Genomic DNA, 25,960 nt, shown 5'->3' with positions numbered 1-25,960 from the left:
TAATGAAGTGTGTGGGTTACTACTTCCAACAACCGAACATTTTAACTTACCCTCTCGTAACTTCTGCATCTTTTAGCTTGGACTACAAAATTGCAGCGAGAAATAAAAATGGCGGATTGCTCGAAGTGTTGGGCTGGAAGTCAATGTCCTTATTTGGCAGTTCCGCTGCAAATACTGTGACGTAATAGTTCACAAAACGTCATAGATAACAGAAAAATCGGAACAGGTTGAAAAATATGACCAAAACAGAATATAAAGATATCAACGAAGCACCTGAAGAGAATAATTTCATCTTTTCTGTACTTCTAAACACTCCAAATATACAACTAAATGCATTTAAGGGCTAAAAAAGTGGATTTAGCATGATAGCCTATGTCCCCTTTAAAGAAAGAAAGATATGTTCTTGCACACTATTGTACTATATTGTTTACATATTTCAATTTTTTTTTTTTTTTTTTTTTTTGTAGGCTAAGTCAAACTCCAAGCTTTTAAAAGTACTTTCTGGTTAGGCTTTTTCAAGACAACTTTAAGTTTATCTACAAACGTTTTTATCTAATTGTAAAGTGTTACCAAATTATATACAGTATGGTAGACATCATGTAGGCTACACGTTACAATGCTGCATGATTCAAGTGGCTATTAATGCATTAAAATACAAATTCAGCATTAACAATCACCATCTTTATTCTAATTTGAAGGGCTTTGATAACATATCTGTGAAAATAAAAGACATTACGAATTAGAAAAGAAAGACTGAAAATAAGCGCATGTTTGCGCGTAGCAAACATTTTCAATTTCCAACAAAACTTGTTAATTATTCAACTGAGTCCATACATCTGTAATAGTGTTGTCACGGTACCAAAATTTCAGTATTCGGTACCGATACCAGTGAAAATCCACGGTTCTCGGTACCAATTTCGGTACCAAAGCTTAATTTAGATGAAATTTACATAATTATATTAAAGTGTATATCACAGTTACAAAGATGGAAACTGTAGTATTAAAAACACTTTACAATAAGATTCCATTTGTTAGATAACATTAGATAAAATGACCTAACAAAAAAACAATAGCCTAGTTATATACTGTCGCAATTATTCTCCTTTAGGGGTTAATTTAAAAATAAATTTTTAAAATCAAAAGTTAACATTATTTCTGTTAACATTATTTAATGCACAATGAATGAAGTGAACAAACATGACCAATCAAGTGTTTGTATTAAATAACATTCACAAACATTAATTAATGTTGTAAAAATATATTGTTCACTCAATGTGTTATGTTAGATAACGCATTAAGTGATGTTAATGAATGGTATCTTATTGTAGCATTACCAAACTATACAGGAGATAAAATATGTTTTATTTGACTTGACTATACTTTTATTTAATCCAAAACTGTATTCATATTTAACTTTAAAAGGGCTTTTTAAACCTGCTAAGAGTTATCCAGCCAAGAATAAGACTAGAACTGCTTTTCTGACGGACTGATATTAATGACGGCTTTTTATTTCTCATCTCCATAAATATATCTAGTAGTAAAGCTAATGCAAGGGCTAGAAATAAATTAATAGGCCTATGTCACACTTCCTCGTCGTCATGGAGAGCGCAGTTCGCACAAGCGTTTGTACTCCCGTGGCGTCTGTCGTTGCTATGCATCCATGAACGCGCATGGAAAAGCGAGCGCTCCGCTTCTATTATGAGCGCGCTTGCCGCGCGCCATTTGAATTAACGTATCTGTACGCGCAAAAACATCAGCACCACATCAGCAGCAGCACCGCCGATCGCCATCAGCGCTTTTATGAAGAGGACGCAACTGCACGCGCTTCAGGCATGCACGCGCATCAAGTACCGGGTTTGAGAAAACCTAGTACCGTGACGTTTAAAAAAAAAATAGTACCGACTTGGTACCGAAGTACCGGGTCTTTTGACAACACTAATCTGTAATAATAAGCAGAGTTATTCATCACTGTGCAACAATTCGGATACCACACGACAACTTGACTTGACAACAGTGCTTGACTTTTTCGTGAAAAAGTAGTGTAGAGTTTTTTGCCATTTTGAACTCATTGCGACCTCTATGAAAATGATGGATACAGCGCCGGTGCGAGCATGGGCGTGTCTTGATGCACGAGTGACTGATTACCATGGAAACGTGAAAGTCTGGATGCAGGGTTCTCAAGTTTTATCAAAAGCTTGGAGTGAGATCACATGCAGTTAGGGGAGAAGCCCTAATGGAGAGTAATACACAATAACACAATAACCATAACGCGTTGTTCATTATAATCGTGGGATTATTAATTAAATTTATAATGTTGTACATAGAAAACATGGTAATGTACCTGAGTGTAAACAGCCGCATTCATTATCATCATCATGACTAGTCGAAATGGTATAATGTTTTATTGTGTTGTGGGACATTGTGAACAAATTACATATTAGAGTAAGGTGTGTGTGTGTGTGTGTGTGTGTGTGTGTACACAAGAGTACACACTCCAGCTTATGAAATGTGTTTTGTGTTGTAAGTGTTTGTTGCACATTTTGATGCCTTGATAACAGGGGTAGGGGGCTCCCACTTGAGTGATAAATGTTGAGCTGAGCTGCAGACCACACCCCTTCAGCCTAGGTGCTTTGGTACTGGGTGTGGCTCCCAGCTGCAGACAGCTAGTTAGCCAGGTGACGTTTCCTGAGTCAGCCGGAAGGGGCGCCACGTGGGACTGGAGGAAGGACGGAGTAGGAAATGATGGAGGTAGAGGGTGCGGGTGTGAGTGGAAATAAACGGAAGAAAAAGAAATCATTGGAAATATCAGATGATTATTCTGAGGTAAAAGATAGGGAAAAAGTAAAAGAGTTTAATGTGTTTATCACACTGGTGCAGGAGGGAGTGAATTTTGATGGATGGAGTCCAATACAACTTTCGAAAGCTATACATAAGGAAATAGGGGATGTAAATAGTGTGAAAAAATTAAGGAATGGATCATTATTGATAAAGTGTAAGGAAGAGGTGCAACAAAAGAAGGCAGTAAGGGCAAATGCATTAAATGGACAGAAAGTAAAAGGGGAGAAAGTTCAAAGCCGAATCAGAGAAGTAATAACAGGAATCCCTGAGAAGGAATCAATGGAAGGAATGTGTACAAATATAAAGAATGTAAAGGTGAGTGAGGCAAAAAGATTAAAAACAAAAAGAGATGGTGTAGTATGTGATAGTCTCTCAGTACTGCTTACCTTTGAAGAAGAAAGACTTCCTGAGAAAGTTTTTATAGGGTACATGAGCTACGATGTTAGGATGTACATACCACCCCCTTTGAGGTGTTTCAACTGCCAACGATATGGGCATGTGGCAGCAGCATGTAAAGGAAAAATAAGATGCAGTAAATGTGGCGGTGAACACAAATATGATGAATGTGAGGAAGGGGCAAGGAAAAAATTTTGCAATTGTGGTGGAGAGCACAGTGCTGCATATGGTGGGTGTGAAGTGTACAAGCGAATGCAAGAAGTTCAGAAGGTTAAAGTGAATCAGGAAATCACGTATGCTGAAGCAGCCAGAAGAGTACCAAAGATACCGCAAAATGCAGTGAACAAGAGTAAAGACAATGACGGATGTGTAAAGTGTAACAGGATTCAGGAAGAAACATTGATAGTGAGCAAAATAGGCTTTGTGCTTTTCATGGCAGAAATCATTAACTGCTCAGCCCAGACGACTAGCAGGACTGAAAGGATTAAGATTATAGTAAAAACTGCTGAGAAGTACTTGGATGTAAAAGGGATACAGTGGGAAAATATTAGAGAAACCCTTGAGGAAACTCAACAATCACAGTCATGGGTTGGATCCTCTTAATGGTGTTAATAATACTCCAATGGAATGCCAGGAGCTTAATTGCGAATGGCCAGGAGTTTAAGAAGTATGTGGAAGATGTTAAGGAAAAACCCAATATTATATGTGTCCAAGAAACGTGGTTAATTCCCAGGCTAGATTTTATCATAAAAGGGTATAATGCAGTAAGAAGGGATAGAGAGAATGGGAAAGGTGGAGGGATCATGACTTTTATACAGAAAGGGCTGCAATACAAGGAAATTAAGAAAGGAGAGGAATTGGAATATGTCACTGTGGAAGTGTGGGCAAAAGAGGGTAATATTAAAATTATAAATTTTTACAACCCATGTAATCAGTTAAAAAGTAGCCAGCTTGAGGAAATTTGGAAAGATTTGGAGGGCAGAGTTATTTGGTGTGGGGATTTTAATGCACATAGCACTTTATGGGGTGATAAAGATGATGCAAATGGGAATGTGTTGGAAGAATTTATAGAAGAGAAGGAACTAGTATGTCTTAATGATGGAACTTGGACAAGGATAGATGTATCTAAGGGAAAAGAGTCAGCAATAGATTTAACCTTGGGCACGAGAAATGTGGCAGACAAATGTGAATGGGAGGTGTTAAGAGGAAATACAGTGGGAAGCGATCACTACCCTATAAAGGTACACATAGGTGTGGAGATGGAGAAAGAGAAAGAAGTGAAAGTAGAGAAGTGGTTTGTGGAGAAAGCTGATTGGAATAAGTTTGAAGAGCTAAGTGAGGAATGGCTATCATGTGTTGATGGTAGTGAAAGTATTGAAGTGTTAACTAGAGAAATAAGGTCAAGCATTATAGCAGCAGCGGATGCCACTATTCCAAAATCCAAACCTAAACGACTGAATAAAATAGTACCATGGTGGTCAAGAGAGTGCAAGGAAGCTGTTAAAGAAAGAAATAAGGCATTTAGATTACTTAAGAGGACACACAATTTCCAACATTTGATAGAATACAAGAGAACGCAAGCAATGGTAAGACAAAATGTCAGGAAAGCAAAAAGGGAGTACTGGAGGACGTTTTGTGATTCTTTAGGACGAACTACTCCAATAGAGAAGGTTTGGGGGATGATTAGGAAAATGAAAGGAAACGGTGGGGAGTATGGATATCCTGTGATAATTGATGGAGATGACAGTATAACTTCTAGTAAGGAGAAAGCAGAAGTTATAGGAAAAACACTAGCTAAAGTACACAGTTCAGAAAACCTTAGTTATGAAGAGAGAAAAGGGAGAGAAGAAACTGTGTCTAAATATCAAAGGGTGTTTGAGAATGGGAATGGGGAAAATGATAGTTTGAATGAGAAATTCACAAAAGGAGAATTGAATAGAGCACTGAAGAAGTTAGGAAAGTCAGCTCCAGGAAAAGACACTATATGCTACTCAATGTTAGAGAATCTGAGTGATAGTGGTAAGGATGTCCTGTTGAAGTTGTATAATAAGATATGGATGGAGGGAGTTATCCCTAAAGAGTGGAAGGAATCTATCATTGTACCAATTAAGAAGCCAGGGAAAGACCCTCATAGTCCAAGCAGTTATAGACCTATAGCATTGACATCGCAGATGGGTAAGACAATGGAGAAAATGATAAATGATAGACTGATGTATTGGGTGGAGTCAAAAGGATTGTTGCAATGCTACCAGAGTGGCTTTAGAAGGGGAAGGGGTACTATGGATCCAGTGGTATGCCTGGAGGAAGCCATTAGAAAGGCTCAAGTGAATAAAGAGACTGTAGTGGCAGTGTTTTTTGACATAGAGAAAGCCTATGACATGATGTGGACAGAAGGACTATTAATTAAATTAAATCAGATGGGAGTTAGGGGACGGATGTATCAGTGGGTCAGAGACTTCTTATCTGAAAGAACAGTGAGAGTTAAAATTGATGGGGAAATAAGTGAGCGTTTTAGAGTAGAAAATGGAACCCCTCAAGGAAGCATTGTGAGTCCTTTATTATTTGTAATTATGATAGACCAGATATTTAAAGACTTGCAAGGCCTAGATGGAGTAGCGTTATTTGCGGATGATGGTGCAATGTGGAAGAAGGGAAGGAACATTGAGTTTATTGTGCGTAAGATGCAAGATGCTGTGAATGCAGTTCAGCAATGGGGAGTGAAATGGGGGTTTAGAATCTCAATAGAGAAGACAAAGGTTATGTTCTTTACAAGGAAAAAAATTTGCAGAGAATTAAAAATAATGGTGTCAGGTAAAGAGTTGGAGAGGGTTGAGATCTTTAAATATCTGGGAGTCTGGTTTGATAAGAGGTTAACATGGGCATGTCACATCCAAAAGATGGTAGAAAAATGTAAAAGGATACTAAATGTCATGAGGTGTCTATGCGGGATAGATTGGGGTGCTACAAGGTCAGCATTGAAAACCATCTATACAGGGCTAATGAGATCAGTGTTTGACTACGGCTGTATAGCATATGGATCAGCCTCCAAGACAAGCTTGAGCAAACTTGATGGTATGCAAAATCAAGCAATGAGGATAATTAGTGGTGCAATAAAAACTTCTCCAGTAGCTGCAATTCAAGTAGAGGTGGGTGAGATGCCACTGCATTTGAGGAGAGGCCAGCTAGCACTGGTATACTGGGCAAATATCAGGGGTCATAAAGAGAACCACATGTCTCAGACAGTATTAAGAGAATGTCAGGAAAAAGAAAGTATGAAAGTTAAAAGTTATGGATGGGTTATAAAAGATAAGGTGAATAACATGGGAATTGGGTCACTGAACATCAGCCCTACAGTGGCATATCCAGTAGTGCCTCCTTGGATGTTGGAAGAATTGAGGGTTGATTTAGGACTGTTGGAGGAAAGAAAGAAAGATGGAGTGGATAAGTATGGGGTAAGAAATTATATAACAGGAAAATACAAAGAGTGTGTAAAGGTTTTTACAGATGCGTCTAAAAATATTGAAAAGAGAGTAGGGGTAGCTTATGTAATCCCTGAGATGGGAATAGCAAAGGCAAAAAGGATAAATTATGACCTATCAGTGTATACTGCTGAACTGGTTGCCATATGGTTAGCACTCGTGTGGATAGAGTCTAACAATTGTCTGCAGGCAGTGATTGCCTCTGATTCAAGTTCAGCAATGTTTAGTGTTCAGAATTATCGGTCTGATTCAAGGGAAGATATTTTAATCGTAATTTTACAGCTGGCAAGTGGAATACAAGCATCAGGAAGGAGGGTGACATTCTTATGGGTTCCAGCCCATATAGGAGTAGAGGGTAACGAACTGGCCGATGAGCATGCAAAGAGAGCAACAGACAAAAGCAATATAGATGTAGATGTAAAGTACAGTAAAGCAGAAATAAAAAGTATAGTAAAGGCGAAAACGATTAAAAAGTGGCAACATATTTGGGATAATGGGTACACAGGAAGACATCTTTATAGGATACAAGGGAAAGTGGGAAAAGACAAATAACCAGATCAAGACAGGAAGAAATTATACTAACAAGGATGAGGTTGGGTCATACAAAGTTGAATAGTACAATGTTCTTAATAAAAAAGCATGGAGATGGAAATTGTGAGTATTGCCAGAACAATATACCTGAAACAGTAGAGCATGTAATATTGCACTGTCATAAATACAATGAGGCAAGGCAGAGGCTTGTTAATGAGTTGAAAACAAAGAAAATGTCTTTAGAAATTAAAACACTATTGAAAAGAAGCTCAAGGGAAAATTTTGATTTATTATTTCTTTTTTTGAAAAGTACAGGCCTGTTAAAAAGGATATGTGTGTTTTTTTTTTTTTTTTTTTTTTTAGTTTAACGTGCTGGTATATTTAGTTTGGGAATAGCTAGTAACTCCCGTGCCTACTCCAGTCCAGTGGTGGCGGTAATGCACAAGAAATAGTTGCAAACCGCCAATCAAGAAGAAGAAGAAGAAGAAGAAGAAGAAGAAGAAGAAGCTAGTTAGCCACCAGGTGGGAAGAATCTGGTGATTAGGGGAATTCACTCACAGCATGGTAAGCAGACTGGGAAGATGTGTGGAGAAACTGGGCCTGGAAATGATACTGCAGGACTAAAGCTTGTTTGTACAAGGAAGGAGTCGGTGAGCATTCGTTTGTGCAGTGTGGTGGATTTTAACATTTAAGTGAATCATATAGTTATACTTGGGGAAAAATGTGTGTATTTAAAAAAGAAAAAAAAATCATGTGCTTGAATTGTAAGCTAAAATGTTATACATTTAACATCATAAAGGTTTAAAAGTACAGTTAAAAGAAATGTATTGTAAAGATTTTAAAAGGGTAAAAGTTGAAAGTGTGGGATTGTGTATTGTGTTAACGCTGCTAGAGTTTAAGGTTAAACTCATTTGAGTAGTGTTTTAAAAGTGTCTTCAATTTATTTGGGTGCTTTAGATATGAGTAGGGCTGAACGATTTTGGAAAATAATCTAATTGCGATTATTTTTACCAATATTGCGATTGCGATTTAATATGCGATTATTTTTAAGCTCTTTATCTTTTCTATTATTTCAACAAAAACAAGCAATACATCACTGTAAAATAGGATGGGAATCTTTTTTTTTTATTAATAAAACTTAAAATATTTATAATTATAAGTACTTTTAAAAAGAAATACACATTAAAAAAACTAAATAATACAACTTAAGAATTTTGACTAATATAGCTCCAAAACATAAAAGCAAATAAAATAAAAACATTAAAAACATTACAAGCAATAAACAATGAGTGCTTTCAGTATTTAAGGGTAGGCTGTCTGAACGTTTTCATCTCTTTTGAAATATAAGATGTGGTTTGTCCTGTCTGTTAAAATAACTTAACTGCGTTTACATTAATTTCGCGTCATAAAAGCATTTTGAGATGCAAGTACATTTAACCACGTAGACGGAGTCGCTCACAGCCGCATGCTCAAGCGCTCTTCGCAAAGCGCGCGTGAGTATTTGAAACTGAAAGCAGCTTCTGTCAGTGATTTTCATATTTTTAATATATAAGCCAACTGTATTCCAAAAGACATATGATGCCTTCGTAGAGCATTTGTAAGGAAAATACCGGCGCCGGCGGGCGAGACTACAAGAGTAACATCAAGCAAAGCACGCGTGATGCGTATCTTATAGCGCATCTTGTGCAATGCAGCCCGCGAATGTCCTTGTAATTCGCTTCAACTTCTCCGAACTTTATGAAAGATTATTTTTCGGAAGGTTCGAGTGGTGTCGTGTGTGCGTGTGTGTGAGACAGAGGAATTAGAAGCAAGCAGAATATTGTTGTTTATAAAGCACACGCAGTGTCATCACGTATCTGTGTTTAAAACTAAGATCAGACTCTATTCTGAATTATCTGAATAGATACAAAATCGTTGGAGAGAATCTATAACACAATATCACATAAATTAAACACAAACTGTTCTTTCCTGTAGCCTATGCCAGGTCTATATGTGTAGCGTGCCAAGTTGATGTTTCCTCCGTAGGCGTAGTGCAGCATGCTTTACTGCTGACGCGTGTCACGTGACCAAAGTTTAATCGCAGCTTTTGCGGTTAGAAAATCGCGTTTCATCATATCGCGATATTATCGCAAATGCAATTAATCGTTCAGCCCTACCGGTAAGAGTGCGCAGTTGTAAACAACAAAGCTAGCCTACGTGATGAGTTTGCGAGGGATTTAGAGATCGTTCAAAATGTCCGGGATTCGGCTTTTGCGTTCTACAGTCGCCATTCATTCATCATGTTTACTGTGGCGAGCAGGACGAGGCTGACGGCCGCGGGAGAACAGCGCGAGGCCGGTGGTGTGATTACTGAGACGTGCCAGGTCTCCCATCTCTCACGGAGGAGCGGGAATTTTTCTTAGCAATGGTAAAACGCACATTAAACGATCAGTTGTTTAGCGTTCATGTAAACACTACATTCAGGTTCACCAATCGGAATGAATTCAGTTAGATTGAAAGGTGTGCACTGTGCATGTAAACAATGAATGGCGACCGCAGAAAGCAAAAGCTGAATCCCGGACATTTTGAACGATCTTGCCCGCCGGACAAGTCCGGGAAAAGGAGGATGGTTACTTACTCAGCTTTCTCCACAGAACAAGAGCCTGCTAGCTTAGCTTCCAAAGAAAGACGGCTGACACTGTGTACATTCTGTGAGTGAGATCCCACCCTGTATGGGCGGGCTGAAAACATGCGGAACAAGAAAAGCCTCTGCCTCTGTCCAGAAAATCCTCGGAGGATTTTTTCCAGACAAAAAATACATAAATCTCTTGTCTCAGGGGGATATGAGGGTGGAAAGCACGGTAATTCGAAAATACTACAGGTTTTCTACTAATACAAAGCTTAATGCTAAATCCTGAAGTAACCCTTTAAGATCTACCTGGCTGCGATTTCTGCCCGTCATGTGGGTGTTTAGGGCTCAACAGTCGGGCAGCATCCTCTAATCTGCAGATTTATGAAGTCGTCAGGAGAACTGTTGGAACTCTCCATGGTGCTGGAGGCTCTGTCTCAATTTCCTTTTGAGCCTCTGGGAAGTATTTCCCCAAAGCTGCTGTCTTTCAAGACGGCGTTGCTCCTAGCCTTGGCGTCAGCTAAATGTGTCAGTGAGCTACATGCACTCTCGGTTCATTCCTTGTGCACTAAATTCTCTCTTAGTGGAGATAAGGTTTCCCTTAAGCCTAATCCGGCCTTCATGCCGAATTGCTTCCCTGCTTTCACATCGGAGGTGTTAGAGCTGTCCGATTTTCACCCTCCACCTTTTTCCCCCGCAGAGGATCAGAGGCTGAATGTTCTGTGTCCGGTCCGTGCCTTACAGACATATATGACCAGGACCAGTGGTTGTCGGAAGAGCGTACAGCTCTTTGTTTCATGGGCCCCCTGGTATAGGGAGTCCCATATCTAAGCAACACCTCTCACATTGGCTTGTGGATGCTTTAGCTTTGGCATATGAATCAAAGGGAGTGCAGCCCCCGGTAAACATCAGAGCTCATTCCACGAGGGGCTTAGGCCCTGTCCCAATACCTCCCCTTACCCTAGATTTCTGCCCTAACCCTTGTTTTTGCGCGTTCTCGTGTAGAGGTAGGGTGTCCCAATACTCTAAAGAGCAAGGGGGAGTGCTATTCTCCCCTTAAAATCAACCCTCAAAACATAGTGCGGTCCGATGCAGGCTTAAAACGAAGTGGAAGATGAAATTACCCAGGATACCTTGCGGCCTCAGCAAGCCGGCAAATTTTTTTACACAAGATGGCGGACACCGCTGGAAAAGAACAATTGAATTGTAAGTACATTTTCGCAAATAAGCATGTTTAAATTTCTAAATATGTTGGAATATGTTAGTTTGATGCACATCCAATGGACTGTTAAGTTTTGAACACTAGTATTAGAAAATATTTCCCGAAGCTATCTATCTGACGATGTTCACGCTATCTGCCGAGTGCTTCGAAAGAGTCTGCCCATCAAGTATACATCTGATTTGGGTAGTTCATCTAATTTTATTTTCGATTTTGGCTTCCAAGGATTATAAAAAGAAGATGTGAGGTAAAACTATTAAAAACTCGCCGCGTTCGTCTAGTGCTTCATCTTTTTCTTCAAAGCGCGCTGTCACTTCTCCCAAACGTTAAACCCAAACAGCTCTGAGCACAATCAGTGATGGTTGTAAAATGCAGTGTCTGCTGATTCTAAATTGCGGGAGGTGTTTGATTGTAAAAAGAGCTATTATAAGCACAATTATCCGCGCAAGAGATGTACGTTGAGGGCGGCGGCGCGTTCGGAAACGGACTGGAACTAGACAAGCAAACTATACTTTGGGTTTCATGTGCGCGTCTAAACGATCAAATACAGACAAAAATATGGCTAAATGACAGGTTTGGAGATTCACTTTAACACAGTGTATGTCTTAAATGGGAGTTAGTTGTGGAATATTTGGGAGAAAATGTGTATTATTAGACCTGCATTCGGTCTTAAAGGGATAGTTCACCCAAAAATGAAAAAGATATTTGGAAGAATGTATGTAATCAACAGATCTCGGTCACCATTGACTACCATAGTATATTTTTTTCCTACTATGGAAGTCAATGGTGACTGAGATCTGTTGATTACAAACATTCTTCCAAATATCTGCCTTTGTGTTCAGCAGAACAAAGAAACTCATACAGGTTTGGAACAACTTGAGGGGGAGTAAATGATGACAGAATTTTCATTTTTGGGTGAACTATCCCTTTAAAGTAGCAGCGTCTAATAAACCTGCTAATGATTACACCTTTAATGTGAATAAAACAACTAAAGGCGAAGAGAAAATTACTCCCAGTTCTTGAATGAATAACTTTAGCTTTAATAAGCATTAATCTATCTATAATAAACTATGCTGTTATTTTAGATTTGCTTACTTTATTAGATTTCTAGCATATTTTTATGGATACTTATATCCTGATCATAACTGGGATAGTTATGTGCATGTATTCACACTCATCAGATTTATTGACCAAAAATCTGTTTAGTTCTCTCCTGTTAACTTGCAATTTACTTGGCGGCAACTGGTCTCTTATTTCAGGGACTGTTGAGCAGACCTTTGGCCTCATCAGGTTCTGGACTGAGAATGAGGTGAAGTTTACCAAAAAAAAATTGCCTCCAAACTGTTATGGGAGTGAGTGACCAGATTGTACAATTCAATAACTGATAACAATATCAATGTCTGATAATGTTCTAGCCCCCAGGCAGCCACAATGCATTTTGACAGCTATTCTCATATTTGTATGCTTTTTTAGGAAAGCAGTGAAAGACCTGGGCCTGGAAGGAAGGATTACAGGAGAGAAGGCGGGCAAGAAGTGGGAGAATCTAAAGAAGCGTTACAAGGTAATTCTTTGGATCGAGATCTGTTGCATGTCTTCATCACCTACATCTTACATCCTTTACACTAGGGTTGAATGATTTTGGAAAATAATCTAATTACAATTATTTTTACTAATATTGCGATTTAATATGCGGTTATTTTTTAAGCTCTTTATCTTTTCTATTATTCAACAAAGACAAACAATAAATCTTGTAAAATATGGATGAGAATCTTTAGGCACCTCATGAGCTGATCAACGTTTTTTCTTATTAATTAATCAATGAATTAATTAATCTTATTAATAAAACTTAAAATATGTATTTAATTACATATGTAGTTATAAGTAGGTTACTTTTAAAAATAATTACACATTAAAAAAATAAATGAATACAATAACATGTTAAGAATTTTAAATAGGCTATATAAACGAATAGCTTCAAAACATAAAAGCTATCAATAACAAAGAGGGGGAAAAAACATTACAAGCAATAAACAAAGACTGCTTTCAGTATTTAAGAGTAGGCTGTCTAAACGTTTTTGCACTCAAGAACTGTAAGTGATTATTCTTTCTCAGTTTAGACACGAAAAGATGCATTCACACTAATGCACAGATCTCTTTTGAAATATAAAATGTGGTTTGTCCTGTCTGTTTAATAACTTAAGATATAACTGACTGTTTACATTTTCGTGTCATAAAAGTTTTAATATACAGGCCAACTGCATTCCAAAAGACATATGATGCCTTTATATAGCATTTGTAAGGAAAATACCAGCTTGGCCACCCTTTTGGCCACCCCTCTCACAACTGCTGTTTTTGTTTCTCTTTTTCTTTTCTTTCTTATTGTAGGACCTGAAAACACCAAAGACAGGCTCAGGAACAGAAAGTGGAGAAAAAACGGTATCCAACTGGCGATACTTCGAGGCGATGCATGCCGTTTTGGGGGGAAGGCCAGCTATAGATCCTCCTGTGATTGTGGCCTCTTTCAAGCCGGCAGAGGACCCCACATTATTGCTAATGGTAAGTTGATACTAGTAGGAACTAGGGCTGGGTATTGACACAAATTTCACAATTCGATTCGATTTCGATTCACAAGCTTGCAATTCCATTCGATTTTGTTTACGATTCGATTCAATATTGATTATTTTGGATATCAGGTACAATACATTGCACATTTTCTCAAGAAAAACAAATCTTTCTATTATTGTAAACTATGGGAGTTGTAGCCTATAGGCTTCATTAGCCTACTATAATATCGAAGGTAAAAATGAACTGATTTGTATACAAACAATTAAAATACACTTATTTATTATTCACGCCACAGCGCCACAACGATAATTATGTTTTTGAATTTCATAAGAAACTAGACGTAATTTGAAATCTGAAACTTTGTTTCATATCAATAACAAAGCACAAAGATTATTGCGATTTATTGGATGGGATGCACGCAACAATGTTCCATTCATTCATCAACTGAAAACAGGATGACTAATCGATTCTTGGGATTTAAGAATCGATATCGTTTCGTAAAAATAAGAATCGATTAAAATCGAGAAATCAATATTTTTTTACCCAGCCTTAGTAGGAACTATCACATTTTCGAAAATAGCCTATGGTGCAATACTTGCAATACTTGTACCCCCCATTCCCCCCCAGGCCATTGTCACACCTGAACACGAACCCCTTGAGGAAGACATCTCTGAGCCTGTATCTACTCTTCATCCCACCACCCCAGTTCGTCCCACTACACCAACCACCACTTGTCCCACAACTCCAGCTACTACTCGTCCACCCACCACTCCAGCTACTCCGAGCTCCTCTAAGAGGAAGAGAGGAAATAATCTCATTCTGGATTTTCTTCAAGCAGAATCTGTTAAGGAGCAGGAAAGGCACAAAGAAACGGAGGCCCAAACTGAGAGGTTTTTAACCCTCTTCGAAAAACTTGTGGACAAAATGCCCCAACAATAGTTGTGTTTGTGGACAAAATGCCCCAACAATAGTTGTGTTTGTGGACAAAATGCCCCAACAATAGTTATTTTATGTTGTGTTTGTGGACAAAATGCCCCAACAATAGTTATTTTATGTTGTGTTTGTGGACAAAATGCCCCAACAATAGTTATGCTGTGTTAAGATGTCATTAAAATGTTCAATATTTTTTTGCATGTCTAGATCATTATAAAAGAAAGAAACCATCACCAAAATGTTTTTAAAATATAATTGTTTAATAGAACTAAAGTTAAAATGAGCCATATGTACACACTAGAACAACCCAAAAGAACATGGGTATGTAAAAAAAAAAAACATCACCAAAATGTTTTCAAAATATAATTAAGTTTAATAGAACTAAAGTTAAAATGAACCATATGTACACACTAGAACAACCCAAAAGAACATGGGTATGTAAAAAAAAAACACACTCAGAGAGTTGAACTATTTACAATTTATCAGAATTGTCTAATGAGGGGCTTGTGCGCTGATCAAGGCAGCAAGTCTGTCCCTTGTGGCATTCCCTGGTGTCTCATGTGCCTCAGGAGCTTCTTGTAGGGGAGGTTCTGGGTCCAGGATGTCCACTGCCACATCATTGTCAGGTTCCAGGACATCTCCATTGTCAATACAAACATTGTGCAGGAAAGCACAGGATGCAATGACCTGGGGTGCAAATGTAGGACTGACCTCCAGGGCCCTGAAAAGTGTGGACCTCCAACGAGTCTTCATGATGCCAAAGGCCCTCTCTACAATGGAACGTGCCCTTGATTGGTGGTAATTGAATTTCCTTTGCACTGGGCCATTCACAGGTTCCCTGTATGGAGTGATGAGGCAGATTGGTGTCTCCAAACAAGGATATCCGCCATCTCCCAGGATAAAGTATCCATTGGGTGGATAATTTCTGGCCAGATAAAAAGAACTGTTTTTTAAAATGCGTGTGTCGTGTACGGAACCAGGGTAGCCTACAAAAATATCCAGGAACTTTCCAGCAGAGTCACAGATGGCTTGCATGTTTACAGAGTAAAACCCTTTGTAATTTAAATAGTCCAGGCGATGAACTGATGGGGGCTTAATTCTTATGTGACAGCCATCAATAGCACCTACAGCTTTGTTGAGGAAGGGCGTTCCAGAACACTGGGCAAATCCATCAGCCACAGTGTCCAGGTCTGCAGGCTTCGGAAAGACTATGGCTCTATGTAGATTGTCCCAAATGAACTGTGCCACCTTGTGAATAATTCTGTGAACAGTGGATTTGGACACACTGAATACTCGCGACACCACACGATAAGAAAGTCCATGGGCAAGCCAATAGACGTATATCAGGACTTCCAATTCATTGCCCCATCCATGGTCCTGCTCTCTCTGCATCAGGCGCTGCAGGGCATGCATGGCCTGCCTATTTAACCTGAAGTCATGCTTTATCTCTAACTCCACATCAAACCACAGGCGTAGGATGGGCACAAGGGTATTCAAACTGCAGTATGTCACTGGACGGTCACTCTGGAAAACAATTAACAAGTAGCCTAATAAAAACATGTTTTGCATTACACATTCCACAGTCAGTGTAGATTGGTGACATTTACAACAACAACATATTTAGCATTTAGTCTTTTATTTGTAATAAACACTTTAAGTGGGCTATTTAAAAAGTGTTATTTATGTTAAATTAATTTTTTTTTAAACATTCGCACAGAGTGTTAACTTATGATGTTTTATTAACAAGGTTCGGGAGGAGCACGTTCAGATAATTAACACAGGTGGAGAGCACTCAGCAATCAATGGTGAGAGGTATATATACTCAGCAGTCTCACCTCATTCCATTGACAGTTTTTGCAGCATCCCTCCACCACCCCTTCTCCACACTTCTAGTCCTAAACACTTACATAGGGGGGGAGTACTCTGGGTTCGGGCTGAACTCCGAGCTCGGAGCCCTCCCTCCGGACAGCACGCCATATACGCATTAAACTTACCCATTCAAATTATATGTAAGTGTGAACTCGTGAAATGTAATATTGTGTTCATAGAAAAAAATCGTCGGCAGTCACTCAAAAGTGTATGAATAAGATAGATTTTTCTTGTATCAGCACCCCCAACCTAAAACCACCTCCCGCACCCCTGGATTTAACTAACGTTATACGACCTGAATGTGTAGGTCGTGTTATTTTATCGACACAAACAACAGGTAAGTTAATTCTATTTGGGCTAGCGTTAAATCATCAACAGCTGAGGTAAACATTTTTTTTTTTTTTGAGGTAAACATAACGTCAAAATATTTAAACAAATCGGACATACCTGAAATAAATCCTCAAGGCAAAGAAGACGGCGAATGCGTCTTCTATATTCCACATGTCTTCTCTGTTGATTCATCAGACGTAGATAAACGAACACAGCCCACACAACAGGCAACACAACAGCTGGAACCGGCATTTTTCTGAATGAAAATAGTAGTAGTAGACGACGCTGCGCGTGACGTAGTGAGGTTTCCTGCGCGTGACGTAGTGAGGTTTCCCTCGTTTGCCGCGCTAATTTGCATATAGTGGTGTCCCATTTCATAGGGAAAGATCTTCAACTCCACTTCCCCTCGTTGAGGGGACTTACTTTCGAGGGCACTCAAAACCAAGTGGAAGTTTTAAGGGGGGAGAAATGGGACAGGGCCTTAGCCTCCTCTTGGCTTTGTTTAGGGGAGTGTCACTGCAAGACATCTGCTCCGCTGCCATTCTGTTTTAGGGGTTGGGAGATGTTTCAGAGAACCGGGGTTACAACAGTAACCTATTGTTTTTTGATTGATCCATTTCATACAATCCGCCTTCATTAGCAAGTGCACTTGCGCAAAAACATTTTTCAAGTTCAGCATTTTTTTATTCCATTCAGTTGTGGATGCTGCTGATAAAAAAGCTTTGCTGAGACTACAAAGAGACATGCGTTTGTGTGTGTGTTTCTTTTGAAATAGTTTCCCGGGAAATACTTCCCTATTTAATGCACAATTTTCCTTATTAATATATTATCAGCATAACATTGAGTAAATGTAGCCATGTAAGGGAATAATGATAATAATGATAAAAAAAAAAAAAAATAAAAAAAATATATATATATATATATATATATATATATATATATATATATATATATATATATATATATATATATGATTTAAATGGTGATGAGTGTACTGAGTATACCTTCTCATCTCTGCACTAGTTTTTCCGTGTTGTTTAGATGCATTTTTAAAAGATGAATGATAGATATTCTTCAATCTTACTGACAAACAACAAAAGATAATGTGAATTACAGTATGTACAATGTTTTTTAAATGTATTAATTGTAGTGCACATTGTTTATTATAAGGGGGTAGAATCTGCAGCTCAGTATTCACTACTCATGAGTACTTTATATAATATAAGCTTCCTTTTTACTCTTACTCAAGTAGTTTTTTGGACAAGTACTTTTTTATTCTATTCACACAAAAACTTTTGGGAATGTAATGGTTCTCTTTCCACCACTGTCGGGTACATAAACATGCAAATAATTGGTATCAGTTATACTAAATAAATATCGGCTGATCTCTAGCCTAGACACAACCACAACACATCCCTGAAGTGTCAGCAGAGATTGTGTCAACTAGACTCTCCACTGTGAAGGCCTCATCGACACGACAGCCATCGGCACTGATCCTCAACAAACTCGTCTCCATACCGGCGTGACTCCGATCTTAAACCAGATGGAACTGGATAATATTCTGACTTCTGACCTGTAATGCTGCCTGAATCATAATCATATGAAAACGGTATCAAAATGATTCCCGTTCACACGGATCTGCTGTAACCACTAAAAACGCTGTATTATGCATGCCGGACAGGTAATTGGCGATGTCACTTTGTAAAGAAAGACTACATGCCCGCGCACATACGCATTCAAACGCGCATGCCTATAGGCTTAACACGTAATAGGCATGTACACCCTGTCACCATTCTCACAGATTCATGTTTTTGAAGTTTACACAGATGATAACAGTATCGTTTTCAAAAACTTGCACTTTAAAACCTATTTCATAGTTTGCATTCTTAGGCCACCAAAACGCTTTGTCGTGTTTAGGGTTGGGTTTTATCCGATACCAGTACCTACTCGGTATTTTTCAAACGGTTCCGGTGCTTAAACGGTTCTTGAAACAGTACTTAAGAAAACTAAACTGCACACACTTTATCAAAAAAATAATACCTCTGTGTGTGTGTGTGTGTGTGTGATTTTCTGAAAAAGATTTTCTGATTAAAAGAAAAATTGTGCCCTTTAAAAGGCTACTGATGTAGCACAAAACACTTGAGTTAAGATCAAAATTTTGTCTTCTCATATTATGACTTTTACAGAACAGAGAAATATCTGACAAATTTAACACACACAGTATAGCCTCATATAAATATACTTGATATTGATATACTTCATACTTGATATGCAAGATTTGCAGTTGGCATTAAAATACTAGACTTACCCGAAGAGGAACACTGGCAGCTGAACTTGAACTTTAGTCAAGCGTGTCAGAGGTTTTTTAAACCGATTATGCTCATCAGTGGTTGTATATCAAGCAGGGACACTTTGTGTCCATTATATTTTGAGATTTCACCAGAACGAATATATATATGAGGTGCCGTCTAGGGCTTAAATCAAACTTAATTCACGCACATATGAAACCCTTGCATACACGTATACTAGGTAGTCACACATACGTATACTGCTGAATGCTCAAACTAATACAAAATGCACAACTTCTAAAGTCGCTCACGCACACACACGCAAACTCTAGACGCGCGGAACTCTCCTCGCACATACTCATCTGAGACGCGAGCGCACACACACACACACACACAAACTCTCCGCGCACATACTCATCTGAGACGCGAGCGCACACACACACACACACAAACTCTCCGCGCACATACTCATCTGAGACGCGAGCGCACACACACACACACACAAACTCTCCGCGCACATACTCATCTGAGACGCGAGCACACACACACATAAACTCTCCGCGCACATAATCATATAGACGGCGCCTCATAAATAGATCGATCTCCGCAACGTATTGAAGCGCGCGCCCGAGTGTGCGCGAGTCACGAGAAATCAGTGTATCCGCGCCACTGATCGCAGCGGCAACGAGCTCTTTGATCACTTGATTTAAAAAAACACATTTCAGTGATCGTCTCTTATTTAACAAACGAACTAAATGAATGCTCTGCTGGTTAACTGGAGATGTTTTATTATTGGATCATTCGTGCCGCGAGATGTTTTATAGGGGGCGGTAAAAAAACGCCAGGCATCGAAATCAGGCACCGAAAGTTTCGTTCTTATTCGGTCTGGTTACTACCGTTTACGTCGGAACCGGGTTTCGGTACCCAACCCTAGTCGTGTTAATAAACGGCCAGAACACAAAACGTTTTCAGTTGAAAACGGTGTTGTGTAAATTGCCCTTAAATTAATAACTAATGATTTTTACAACGGAAATGAATCAATGCTGAACTTAGCCTACTTTAACTGGACAATGACTTTCTTCTAGATCTGCTGTACGGCCAGAACAGTTTTGTTGCATGTATTTCCTGTTATCTCTGTAAAGCTGCTTTGAAACAATCTGTAGGCCTATTGTAAAAAGCGCTATATAAATAAAGGTGACTTGACTAGTGTTATCATGTTTCAAAGGTCTTCATCGCAGGCAAACAATAGGATGCATTTGCAGATTTGCCACTTTAATCTTTGTCCAACGCTCTTGATGTTCTTACGTTTCCTGTTAAGACTCCGCTTCAGAAACCGCTTCAGATAATTCAGTGCGTGCAGGAAACTGAACAAACAATTAAAACTGATTTGCGAACCAATTTAGACAGTTTTTCCAACTTCTCCAACTTTGATCAAGTCTTTGAACAAAACAATTCAAAAAAGTGATTCATTTGTGAATGGGGCATCGTTCATAAAGAGGACAGTGCGCTTGGAATACGCATGTCATAACATGTATTGAATTAAAATATAGTAACAAGAGAAACACCGCCCAGCATAACGAAGGAAAAGTACAGTTTTTTTTCATTAGAAATATACTTGAGTAAAAGGCTACGTTCACACTGCAGGCTGAAACGACCCAATTCCGATTGTTTTGCCCCTATGCGACCTGTATCTGATCTTTTCATGACAGTCTGAACGACACAGATCCGATCTTTTCAAATGCGACCCAGGCCACTTACAGGTATGTGGTCCCAAATCCGATACATATCCCATCTTTTGAAATGCGACTTCAGTCTGAACGGCCAGGTCGCATGTATCCGACCCGCACGTCATTGAATACGCGGCAAACGTCATAATTCTGCACTGAAGTAGGCGGGAATGAGAAGATAAACAACAAGAAGATTGTAATTGTGCTGGCTCCGTTGGGAAAATAACTTTAATATGGCTAAATGAGCTCCACTGTTGACATCCATGTTTAGCTACTTCCGCAAACAACAAGTGACGTCGTTGACCGTTGAGTACTCTCTGGGCATACGGGTCACTTCTGGGTCATTTCACGTTCACGTTCACACAGGAGATCACAAAAGGTCGCATTTAATTGGAAATGTGAACGGAATTGAGTATTAAGCCCTGCAGTGTGAACGCAGCCAAATATGGGGCGCCGTTTGTAAAGCGACTCACGCTGAAAATAACAGCAACATTTTGTCACATTTAGCTTCAAACAATGTTTAAAAAACTGGTATGAATTTTTGACGGTCACTTTTTACCACATTTACAACAATATTTGTCAACTTAGAGATATTTTAAATAGTTAAATTTAAATATTAAATGTTGCACCTAAATGTTAAATGTTAAATCTAAATCTAAATGTTAAATCTAAATCTAAATGTTAAATCTAAATATAAATGTTAAATCTAAATGTTAAATCTAAATGTTAAATCTAAATCTAAATGTTAAATCTAAATATAAATGTTAAATCTAAATGTTAAATCTAAATATTAAATCTAAATGTTAAATCTAAATGTTAAATCTAAATGTTAAATCTAAATCTAAATGTTAAATCTAAATCTAAATGTTGAATTTAAATCTAAATGTTAAATCTAAATCTAAATGTTAAATCTAAATGTTAAATCTAAATCTAAATGTTGAATCTAAATCTAAATGTTGAATCTAAATCTAAATGTTAAATCTAAATCTAAATGTTGAATCTAAATCTAAATGTTGAATCTAAATCTAAATGTTGAATCTAAATGTTTCGGGTGAAACTAAATATTTAACTAATATGCAAATTCAAAATGCCAGTAACAGGAAGTGCCAAAATAAAAGCGTGAGGAAGTCAGTGTGTGTTTATAGCATGGTTTATAGTGTCAAATAACGAATAACGGCGCCCCATAGCCAAAGGGTTAGTTCACCCAAAAAAGAAAATTCTGTCAGTAATTACTCACCCTCATAAGACCTTGGTTCATCTTCGGAACACAAACTGAGATATTTTTGATGAAATCTGCAGTAAACCCCTCCATAGACAGCAATTTAACTACCATTATTATTTTACATTTTCAGTAAACACGGCCTCTGGTTTGGACACACATTAATAACACTTTATTTATTAGAGGTACATTTTGAAATAAATGTCTTTTCTGAATTTTCATTGAAATAAAAGCTCAGGATTAGATCATCAGTTATCTTTAATTTTTCCTCCCTCATATTTAAAGCTGTTTTGGTAATCAGTGAGCTCAATCTAAAGGACTAAAGTAACAGCACTCATCTGGTGTGGTGATTGAATGTTTGGTTTATTCTGTGTTGCAGGTTCAGGCACGATGAAAGACATTATTCCCAAGAGCAAAGCAAAGGGCACTGACTTCTGTGGAGTGGGCGACTACTATTATATAATCCGCTCTGATCTCGGCTGCTACATGCAGTCAAGCAATTTCAATAAAGGTTCAGAGATCTCTATTTTCAGTCTGCACCCTGCCTGTCAAAATGGAGACTATTACCTTGCTAGTGGAGATGGCTACTTTTACGTCATCAAGGGCAATTCCTACCGCAGAGTCAAGAACCTGACGACAGACAGCGATGGTGTAGTTTTCAGCCTTCATCCCAATTGCCAGGGAGGAGACCACTACCTTTCAGCCTTTGGCAAGATTTACATCATCTTCCAAGAAAAGGGCACTTATCGAAGAACAACAAACATGAATACAGACTCAGATGCTGTAGAATACGAGCTGCATCCCAACTGCAGAAACGGCCTCTATTACTGGGGCCTGCCAGACCACTACTACTTCCTCAAGCCAGCCTCAGATTGGGGAGTTGAGTACTACAAAGGGACCAACTTCAACAAAGATGAGTGCACTGCTGTCTATTCTGTTCATCCTGATGTTGTTAACTTCCTTCCTGGTGGCCTGTCCGTAACTAAAGGCCCATCCTTTGGCACGTGGGAGAATATTAAAACTATAACTAATGACAGCAATACACCAGTGACATGGCAAAAGAAAATCAATAAAAAGGTTGGATACGATAAGGAGAAGATGACCGAGATCACACACAACTGGAAGATAGCCACGTCAGTCACAGCTGAAACTGGAGATCTTGCCTCGCTAATTGCGAAGGTTCAGTTCTCCTTTTCTGCAGAATATGGAGGCTCACACGTCAGCACTGAAAAAGAAAGCTGGAATGAAGTGACTGAAGAGGAAGAAACACTCACATTTGAGCTGAAGCCAAACGAGTCTGTATATCTGTGGCAGTACAGACTGGGTATCGGTAAAGAACCAGTGCTGTTCTGCAAGGATTTAAAGATTGACGATGTGCCAAACCCTCCGACTGAAGTCCCACTGCCACCCGCTCAATCATGAAAACATATCAGGATGACTTAACTCCAAGAATAATCAAGTACTTCAGTTAAATACCTTATTATAACTTGTCACGCAATTATTTAGATATCTGCATGCATTGCTTAAAATTAAGCTAAAATTGTTTTTATATAGATAAGAGATTTTTCAGTTTCAGATGATGTAACTACAAATTACAACACTATTCATTATGGTATTATTGAAACTGATTAAAATAAACGGACATAATCCTACTTTTAATCTTTTGAAATTTCTTCTTAAAATCTCACACATGAAACCCAACTACAGACCTTTCAGTATGGTGGCTAAGTCAGGCTTTGGGAAATTTTATTAGAAAAAATGGATACTCATTTTATATTACTGTAAATGTTGTCATAGTGTAAATGAAGTGTTTGATTCACAAGTCATAAAAGAGCTGCATTATGACCTCATGCATTTGGCGTATACATGTAGGCTAATTAAAAGCTGTTTTGTTTTTTTCATATATTTTTTTCACGTTTTACTTTATGGCATATACCATTTGGATTTTGATTTTAATAAAGATGGATACTGCTTTTAAAGTCTTGGTGTTTTTATTGCCATTCTTTTTCTTAACCAAAAAAATCATTGTTGTGGTGTATCTCCACTCCCAGATTGCACAAGAGAGAATAGAGGGCCCCTTTCATCAAAAAAACGAGTTTTATTGCTTTATGGCCCTCAAAGCCCCGCCCCTTTTGACCATGGGAATTTCCCACGCTAGCTCCTCCCACTTATGGGTTGTACGTACACCATGGGAAAACCGGACTTACGCCACACCTCCTTATGGGTTGAACATCTGAAGCGTGAGAAATTTCCCACGCTCAGTAGGTCTAAACAGTGTATTAAAACTTTTTTAAGAAATGTACAATAAAAAACATAGTCAGAGTGTGAGATCAGTGTTTTTATTAAAGAAGACAGATGTACATTCATCACTTTTAAAACGTTAAAACATTAATGAAATAAGTTAAAATTGCATTTTCTCTAAAAGAGTTATTAAAAAATGAATTAGTGTTATTTCAAGATGTTAAAACATTAAAAAAACTTTTTTTCATTTACAAAAAAGATAATTTTTCTCTAAAAGAGTTATTAAAAAATTAATTAGTGTTATTTCAAGATCTTAAAACATTAAAAAACCTTTTTTAGTTACAAGATGTTAAAACATTAAAACAACATTTACAAAAAGATCATTTTTAAAATGTTGACTTGTAAGCATTTAACTTTCACATAGTATTTTGTAAAACTTTTACATGAAACACAAACTAATTTAAAAAGCCTTGCGTTTTTACATACCCAATTGTTAAAGGACTCAGAGTTTAAAGATACAAAAGTCTTTCGTTGTGGTGATGGAGGAGAGCGTCCACACAGGCCGGAGGTTTGACAGGAATGAAGTTCTGTGAGCCCTACAGAGAGACACACACAAACCACGCCCCTAGCCCCGCCCCCAACAGATGTCACCGTGGGAAATTCCCACACCCCCTTCAAGCTCCCAAATAGAAAACACATCCGCTCATCTTGGTGGTCGAACTTAAATGACCAAAGAAAACCGAAGCAATGGTTCGAACAGACCACACCCTCTAGCACACCCCTCTCAAAGCTGAGAGGTCAATTTCGATTTAAGGACATCCCTAAAATGACATCACGTGGGAATCCCCCCACCCACACACACACACCATGCCCTGCACATGAGATGGTTAAAAGTTGATTTATTCTTTAATAAAAACTTGAACATCCATATGAAATGTGGTAAATAAACTTGTGTTTTGTGTTGTCACGGTCAACATCATATTTTAAAGAATAGACCATATAGTTTTTAAGCCCCTCTCAACTTTCATGCAACACACACTCACACACACACACACACACACACACACACACACACACACACACACACACACACACATACGCATGGCGTCATAATGTCTACACAAGGTGTTATGGCCTATGTGATAACATCCTACATATTTTATTTTTTTCTTTTTGATGGATTTGTGTGAATTAGTTTTATTACAGAGCTTATTTGAAGAGATGGCCCAAATTCACCATATGTTTTCCTAGCCATACAAATCAGGTATGAGATTCCCTACCATATGGAGAGATGTAGGCTTTCTTTGAAAATGAAGTAGGAAAAAAGTGTTTTTAAAACGCGTCGTATCGTAATCTTTAAAAGGAGCTAACTAATTCATTCACGTACCAAGTCGACGAAGGACACACAACATCGAGTCTGGGAAATGGCTGCAAATCATTATTATGGACCAGAAGGAGACGAAGTCTCATCGGATCAGTATTTTGATTCTCAATTAGGAGAAATTCTTAACGACCTATGTGAGTTTTTATTTTATTTTTATCATAAATTATAACCTACAAAATTGCAAAGATATCTCAACGACATTTTATTTATGCTTCTATTTGCAGATGACACATCATTCCCAGCGGGGGTTTCGCCAAATGATTTTTTACAAGGTAAGGGGTATATTTTTGTTATGTCTTTTTAATATTTACTATTTTAATATTTGTTTTAAAG

The 25,960-nt window shown here is 38.3% G+C and overlaps 2 protein-coding genes across 2 annotated transcripts in view; both read left to right on the top strand.

Moving 5' to 3' along the window:
• Positions 1-23,974, top strand: part of LOC308692152 (uncharacterized protein) — a 31,470-nt gene extending 7,496 nt beyond the window's left edge. The window contains exon 2 of the mRNA XM_081367915.1: positions 22,382-23,974. Coding sequence (XP_081224041.1) covers positions 22,393-23,424 — 1,032 coding nt within the window. The 5' untranslated portion in view covers positions 22,382-22,392 and the 3' untranslated portion in view covers positions 23,425-23,974. The remainder of the gene's footprint in view (positions 1-22,381) is intronic.
• Positions 12,277-14,767, top strand: LOC308692019 (uncharacterized protein). The gene is made up of 4 exons (XM_081367697.1): positions 12,277-12,380; positions 12,545-12,632; positions 13,457-13,627; positions 14,264-14,767. Exons 1-4 carry the CDS (start codon positions 12,376-12,378, stop codon positions 14,573-14,575), a joined length of 576 nt encoding a protein of 191 aa, XP_081223823.1. The 5' UTR covers positions 12,277-12,375; the 3' UTR covers positions 14,576-14,767.
• Positions 23,975-25,960: the final 1,986 nt, after the last annotated feature.

Source organism: Scardinius erythrophthalmus (assembly GCF_964197995.2).
Source record: "Scardinius erythrophthalmus genome assembly, chromosome: 6".
Taxonomy (NCBI): domain Eukaryota; kingdom Metazoa; phylum Chordata; class Actinopteri; order Cypriniformes; family Leuciscidae; genus Scardinius; species Scardinius erythrophthalmus.
This window is presented reverse-complemented; position numbering and strand designations above follow the sequence as displayed.

Coding starts and splice junctions, on each gene's coding strand:
- LOC308692019 (XM_081367697.1), top strand. Junction 12,633..13,456: donor ATCTAAAGAAGCGTTACAAG/GTAATTCTTTGG, acceptor TTCTTATTGTAG/GACCTGAAAACACCAAAGAC. Junction 13,628..14,263: donor ACCCCACATTATTGCTAATG/GTAAGTTGATAC, acceptor ATTCCCCCCCAG/GCCATTGTCACACCTGAACA.